This window comes from Gavialis gangeticus, unplaced genomic scaffold, assembly GCF_001723915.1.
Source record: "Gavialis gangeticus isolate Ggan-Ray unplaced genomic scaffold, GavGan_comp1, whole genome shotgun sequence".
NCBI classification, from domain to species: Eukaryota; Metazoa; Chordata; order Crocodylia; family Gavialidae; genus Gavialis; species Gavialis gangeticus.
The window spans coordinates 202700704-202708211 of NW_017728992.1; the positions used below are offsets into that span (position 1 = coordinate 202700704).

General features: G+C 48.6%; 1 protein-coding gene across 3 annotated transcripts in view; it reads right to left on the reverse strand.

Moving 5' to 3' along the window:
* Positions 1 to 1702: 1702 nt before the first annotated feature.
* The window catches only part of GPR20 (G protein-coupled receptor 20), an 80027-nt gene continuing 74221 nt past the window's right edge, over positions 1703 to 7508 (reverse strand). For all 3 annotated transcript variants that reach the window (XM_019528223.1, XM_019528224.1, XM_019528222.1), the window contains 2 exons: positions 5188 to 7278; positions 1703 to 1885 (listed from right to left, as the gene is read on the reverse strand). In XM_019528223.1, coding sequence (XP_019383768.1) covers positions 6649 to 7278 — 630 coding nt within the window. In that variant the 3' untranslated portion in view covers positions 1703 to 1885; positions 5188 to 6648. The remainder of the gene's footprint in view (positions 1886 to 5187; positions 7279 to 7508) is intronic.

Genomic DNA, 7508 nt, shown 5'->3' on the forward strand with positions numbered 1-7508 from the left:
GTTATGCGTCCCAGAGGAAGCTGGGGTGCTGGGAGACCCGGCTTTTGGAGTCATGGGGTCTCCAGCTGGGAGCACATCTGGTGTTAAACATCTGGCATTTCAGCCCTGCCAGATGAGCTCATCTTGGTCACTGCTGAACACTGGAGATCTCCAGCTCCCCTAACTGAAATCCTGACTCTTCAAGCAAAATCCCTCGCTGAAGGTGGTGCTGTTTCGAAAGGGCCGTAAGGAAGGCGGGACACATGTGGGGGGAACTCACTGAACTTTAATACTTGGTCCCTGCCTCCTGATGGGTATCAGGCTTACAAACGATTGTACATCCCGGGCCTGTGACAGGCTTTGGCAGGCGCCGACTCCAGCAGCTACTACAGCTGAACCCGGATTCTTCCCAGCACGAGGTTCCTCACTCCCCTGCAAAGATGAGTGGTTGGGAAGTCTCCGGAGGATTTTATTGGCAGCAAAAAGCTGCACAGAGTCACTGAGATGCTCCAGCTGTTTACCATAGCTTTTATTTGAAAGGTTGTCACTTTTCCAATCAGCGGCCTGGGATCACTGCTCAGCTCCAGCTGGTCGGAGGAGCGGCACCTTTTGAACGCACAGCCGCGGCAAGCAATTCAGCACCGTGTCCCTTGGGCCACAACCTGCTGTGACTTATGCGGGTCCCAAACCTCCTGGGTATGGACAACCCGGGTTCTCCTGCATTACATTTAACAGGAGGTATTGCAAGAGCGATGTGTTTGCATCACATCTGAACACACGTGACATTTTACATACATCCTCTGGTTTAGCACATGGATCAGGAAGGGAAGAGCCTGCTTCACTGACATCAGTTGCCATTTGGAGATCTTAGGTGAATTAAACCCCCTTCCCCCTAGCAAACTCAAGCGGTGTGAAGCCCCAGGCTCCAGTGAAATGTGTGGCCATGTTACAAAGGTCTTTCTCTTATGCAGCTCATCACTTGTAGGGAATCCCTTCCTCTTTATGTTATAGGCTTGGTGACGGTAGCAAGATGCTGAAGTTACAAATGATTATTTTAGCTTTTGGGCTCAGGCCCAGATCCTCAGCATTATTCAAGTGCCTTGTTTCCACTGAAACCATGCCAGAGATTAGTGCCACCATCCCCACCGGTGCCTGTGGAGAAGACTGAGAGAGGCGTCTCGCCATGAAAGCTGCCCTTAGGGGCCTAAGTCAAGCTAGGGGAGCCCAGGCTGTGAATCTCAGTGTCACGCAGGCACCTGGCTCAGGGCTGCAGCTGCGGCACAACACAACTGCAGACACGCAGCCCTCTTCCACACATCCCGCTGGCTGGATGAGGTGTCTCCCGCTCCCCGTTTAGCAGGCAGACTGCTGAGCGTCCTGACCGTGGGTGCCTCAAGTCTGCCCACTCATAGCTAAGGGACTGTGGACACTTCACTCGGGTTTGTGGATCCCTTGACTGGAGCCGGGAGCCAGAAAACTCAGCCCCACCGCACCCAAGCCCCTTCTGGGATCAGGGCCCAAGATACTTGGAGGATCTCGGTGGGAAAGCCTGGCCCCATGTATATGGCTCCTATTGTCTTTAGTGGAAGAATCGCCTACTGGAGGCTTAAAGGAGCACGGGGGTGGGACATGCTAATGCATGCAATTGTCCCCTTCCCATGTGCAAGCTTTTCCTGGCACGTCTGGTTTGCTCAGGAACAGCTGCATGGACAGATGTCAGGCTCCTCTGACCTGCTGCCCCTCCAGCTTTGTGCAGCCAGCTCAGCTCCCAGCGGTGAGGTGCAGGTCCTCTTCGCAGGTACTGGGGTTGCTCTGGTGGGGGGCTCTTGCAGGCGGATGGTATCTCTGCTCCCCCGGCTGGAGGCAGCGGCAGCTTCGGCCGTTAGGGAGGAGGTGGTGCTGGCAGCTGGGAGGGAAATGGTGGGAGGGAAACACGTGGTAAGGGGCGGGGGCACACAGGGGGAAGCTAATGGCTCAGCTTTGTATCAAAGAAAGCTAATGGCTAACAGCTTTCTCTGCAGGCTTCCCCAGCGACAAGTACCCCAGGCCCCAGGCTGCTGCAAGGCTCTCCCTCTCCCTTAGCGTGGGCTCCCTCCTAGCACCCCTCTCCCCTCTGCCTTCGGCAAATGAATCTCAGGCTTCGTTCCCCCAACGTCCCCAGGAGCCCCAACCCACATCACCCTCTGCCATCCTTTCCTCCCCAGTCACCTCTCTAGGCTCGTTGCCCGTTGTCACCATTCCCCATGCAGAGCGGCTAATTCAGACCCTTGCCCCTTCCCAAGACCTCACAGCCCCTCATTGTGCCCCAAAACTTGGCCATCACTGATGGATTCAATAATAGGGTTGAACCTACACTGCTGGGTTCAATAACAGGCCCTAACTTTCCGCCTGGACTATTCCTACTTTCCCAGGAACCCCAGGAGGGGAGCCCCCATCATATCCACTGTGAAGAAACGATGCTTTGTGGATCTAGGTAGGTCTGTGCATTGATCCCCTGGTTCACTCCACCCTCAGGGTCCCTGCAGCTGGAGCAGGACGTTGCAAATATTGACTCACATCTCCCCCTGGGTCTCGAGGTCGGTGCTCCCCATGGGGAACTGCACCTTTGAGAGACGGAGCTACACAGAAGCTTGTGTTATATGAGCCCGATTGCTTAGAAGCCGAATGAGGCAAGCCTTGGGCAACGTCTGCAGCTCAGCGCGAAGACCGCGTGGTAGCAGGAGTAAACCAAATGAAGGTAATACCCTGAATGGAGGAAAGTAGCAGTTAAAAGGCCCCAGCAGAGAAGAAATGCTTGAGAAATATGGGGGACAATTGGGGAAGGTTTCGACCGTCCTTCGTGCTGGGTCTGCAAAGGTTTGGTAGCAGGCGGAAGGCAGCTTCACTTCTGACCATCAGCACGTGACATGTCACAATGTTTTTCAGGTAACGCAGGCAGAGGAGGGTTAGGGAAAATGTCCGACAAAGCTGAGGGTTGCTTGCACAGGAGTGAACTGTAAGCAGAGAGCGTGAAGAGGAGCAAAAAAAATCGATCAGTTCATCACCGATGTAAGGCTGATCACAATTTGCAGGGGCTGAGTCGCTGATAAGAGATCAGATTCTAACCAGAACCTGGGACAAAGCTGAGAGAGACCCCAAATTAACCCGTGACAACGAACGACTGAACAGAGGAAGCTTGCAGACAGTCAGGCAGCGGGTGCTGCGGACAAAATAGGGAGGAGGAGAGAGAGGTGGCTCACCTCTCTAGCCCTAGCAGAGTTTAAACGTGGAGCTGGCTAGGGCTGCAGTTCTGGGTGCACGGCGCTAGGAGAAGAACCACCTGGGTAGACGTAAAGACTGGTCAATGCAGGAGAAAAGGAAGGATCTGTTGTGTATTGATAGAGGCGAAATAATTAACTAGCTTCACCCAAGGGCAACATTTCCCACTACTTCCAAAAGGAGACATTTTTGAAGAGATGGCTGACACCAAGTGTTTTGATGCATCAGCAAAGCTTGCAGCAAAGGTTTACAAGGGGCCTTCTGGACACATACCCCTGCTGGGAGATACTGGTTTTTTTTTTTAATTGCCGTTATGGTTATGTCAAATGTGTTTCAGAGAAAAATACAAGAGATTTTGATAGGCTAGACGGCACTAAAGTCTGCATAGGGGAGGTCTGGATCTAGGGAAGAACAGCTGAAGAGCGTGATCAGAGGCTCTGAGCAGCTTTGGACAGAGCCTGGCTGGTGGGCGAGAGCTAAACACCCCAAAATGTAAATACTAGGAAAACAGACAATGCCTAAAAGTGTCTGGATAGATCACGGTCAGGCTGAGACCATCAGCAGGCTGTCTGCACCAGAGACTAGGAAGGATGGGCTGATAAAGTAGGTAGGGAAATTCATGTCTAATCGAGCTGCTCGAACCAGCAACCTGCAAATTTTCCTCTGCAAGTTGTGCAGTGGAAAGGGGACAATAAGGAGTTTGAGAAACTGAAGGATTTAATTAGAGGCCCCAGATAATAGGGTAAAAAAGCTTAAAATGATATTCTCCACCAGTAAGTCCAAGGGCACTACAGTCCTCTTAAAGAGTCCAGTGAAAACTGGATATTAGGGTCTCATGCATCAGAAGTGACAATAAATTGTGTGTGTCGGTCTGCAGATGTAGCGAAGGAGGCATTGGCTTCATTTGATGGTATAAAACATTTCTTGCCTTTATCTACTGAAGAGCTCTGATAGCTGAAGCTGACAATAAACCACTTGCTGACATAGTCAAGAGATGCCTGGCATCCCCTTTGCCTTCTCCAAAGAATGCAGAGATGATTTTTTTTCAGCTACAAAAATATATTGTACAAATCTGGGAGAGATTTGGTAGTTTCAGATACTCTCATGAGAGCAGCGGAGAAAAAAAATTGCAGTGGAATCAGAGCTAGACTTAAATGATGTATATGTCCAGTCTCAGATGAAATGTGGACTGTGATAGTTGGAGTTACTGCAACCGAGGAGACCTTGCAGAAAACAAGCACACAGGGTGGCCAGGACACCTCGCCCTTATTATTAATTTAAGTGGTAGCTCTAGGTAGCAGATGGGGTTTTTAAAGCAGCAGGATGACACTTATGGAAAATATGTAAAAAGATATGGGAAGGTCCTTTCATTATTAAAAAAATCCAAGAAAAAATTTATACTGGCCACAAATGCACAGTGGTATTAAAGAGACTGCTAAGGATTATCACATGTGACAAAAACAGAGCCAAGTTAAAGAAATATTAGCTTCTTGAACCAAAATAGGCCTTATTTGTTTATGCTGGATAGAAGAAGTGATGTACTTGTCCAAGACTATTACTTTAGCTTCCCTGAGATCGTCTCATTAGAAGATATTTTAGCTAAATGTGTGATTCATTCCCTATCGATGCATACTGTGAAGAAATAGGTGACATCTCAGAGTTTCAGGAAAGGGAGAGATGAGGGACACACAATTGGCCAACTTGCCTCAGGAGGTCTTAGGCCGGTAAGAGTCTTAAGAGGGTGAGGAGGCTGAGCCCCAGGGTATGACCGAGCTATGAACTAATACATTTATAGCTGCCAGAAAAGACCTGCCGGTCTATGCAACACTGCAGGGCTTCGCAAAGATCTTTGAACATTGGGAGTTAGTAGATCATTTAAGTGTAATGGGATATTATGTCAATAATGTTAATGCTTGGTTATTATCATTATGCTTGGATGGGGCATTGTACCTTTATGAAGCTCATGGAAGAGCTGACGGGAACAGATCCTTATGCTATGCAGAGAGTCACGTTATCCACAGCTGATTATTTTCAAACTCAGGTCCTGAATGAAGCACTGTCCTGCAGAACAGTATACTGTCTAATGGAAATCCCAGTAAACTCCATTCAGATTCTTAAAATACTCTTCATTGGTTTCCGTCGGTCACCTTCAGCTTGAAGGACATTAGACCAGGAACTGGTGGAGCAGTATAGATCCACTGATCTGTTTGAAAAACATTTGTAGCCAGCTGGAATCAACAGAATATTTTTCCAGCTGCAACTTCCACCATCATCATCATCGGGATGGCATTTTTCATTCAGACTCTTGTCTCTTGCTGTTTCTTTGAGATGCTAGTTCATGCTTACCTTATTTTAATGGTGTGATACAGGGGAGAAATAATATAGCATTCAGCCAGCATTGTAGGGAAGGTCTGCAGAGAGACGAGAGCACTGTTTAAATCCCAAACATGGGGAATTAAATCATGTGAGTGGCTTTGCATGGAGGTGACTTTCAACCTACATATTTAAGGTGGATTTTCCTTTCCCTTTAACTTCCTTATTTGTATCAGCAGGACAGATGCTCAATTAGACAGAACCAGATGGGAGTTGGAATAGCAAATCCTAATATAATACAACTTAACATGTTGGTCCTGTTTGTCATCATTATCGCAGCAAGAGGAGTAAGTAGAGTTTTTAGGGAATCGCACTGGTTTGTACAGACTTTTTCTGTGCCCGTCTGAGATTTAGGGAAACCTGCGATTCCAGTGACTAATCTGAATACAGAACATACTAAACACCAACAAACAGAATAAAAAATCCTTGCACATATATATATTAGATATAAAAACCAAATGCTTCCTTTCCTTATAGTTGCATTGTCAGGGATTATTACTATTTTGCTTTACAGTATCTTCCATAAAGTCCAGGCACATTTCAGAGACATTTGAATTGCTGCTCATGGGCTTTCTTTGTCCCTCTCCATTTCCTTGCATGGCATCTAAAATCTTGGCAGTCACTCAACCAGTGGAGAGCTCAGCAACATCTCTGTTTCTCAAGAGCAACATTTCCAAGGTGGGAAGGCTTTCACAGGAAACATGGCCTTCTTCTGCGTCCGAGCACCACACATCACGGTGTGAAACAGTAAACAAAACCACCGGCAGAACTGGATTCGGCACGAGGAAGACGTTTGTGTTCAAATGCAAATAGAGCGTTCCTGCCCTGTGCAGTCAGTCGCAGACTATCTTTTGCATTGGCATGAACAGCACTGAGAGCTCCTCTTTCCAAACAGAGCAGCATGTTCTTGAGGAAGAAATTCCAACACAATTGGTTTAAACCTCCTGCTAGACAACACAAGGTCAAGGGCAATAGGACTGTCCAACCCAGTGGTATTCCAGTGACCGTGCGCCAGCCTGCTGCACTATGGCCCCTTGATTAGATCTGTGTATTGCTTGGGGAAGGCAAGCTCAGAGGGCTCCCGATCGTGTTGGAGAAGGCAATGATTGCATTTGTGCCCGAGCCCTTGGAATTCTTGTTCATACTGATGATGTCCATGCTGGTTTGCTCCAGCTCGGTCTTCCTGAAGATGCTTTTCATGGTTGCCTGGAAGTTGTTGGTGACAAAACAGTAGACGATGGGGTCCATGCAGCTGTTGAGGCTACTCAGTGTCACCGTCACGTGATAAACTACCAGGCTGATGCTCTTGGGCATGTCTGGGTTGATGGAAATAGCCACTTGGCGCACATGGAAAGGAGTGAAGCAGATCATGAAGATGATGAGGACGGTGATAAGGAGCTGTACAGCCCTCATGCGCCTCTCCCGGCTCTGGTGCATGAGGCTGGGTTTAGACAGCGCACACATGATCCTAGTGGTGAAGAAGGTGATGATGACAAGCGGGAAGAAGTACTCACAGACCATCAAGGCCAAGATTTTGGCAACGCAGCAGTGGGCGAACTTTATTGCCATGGTCAGGACAGAGAATGTCACCACCGTGGCAAAGATCCAGATGAAGACACAGATCCCCTTGGCACAGGTGGGATTTCTCCACTTCCGAGAGGCTTCCACCTGCACGATGGCCAGGTACCGGTCAACACAGATGCACGTCAGGAAGAGAATGCTGCAGTACATGTTGACGAAGTAGCCGAATATGTGAACAAAAGAGCATTTCAAGCAGTCCCTTGCACTGTAGTGCATGATGATCCGGACGGGCAAGGAGAAGCCCACCAGTAGGTCAGTCACAATCAGGTTGATGGTGTAGATGACAGAGGTGGTTTTTGTCTTGGTGCGGAAGCAGA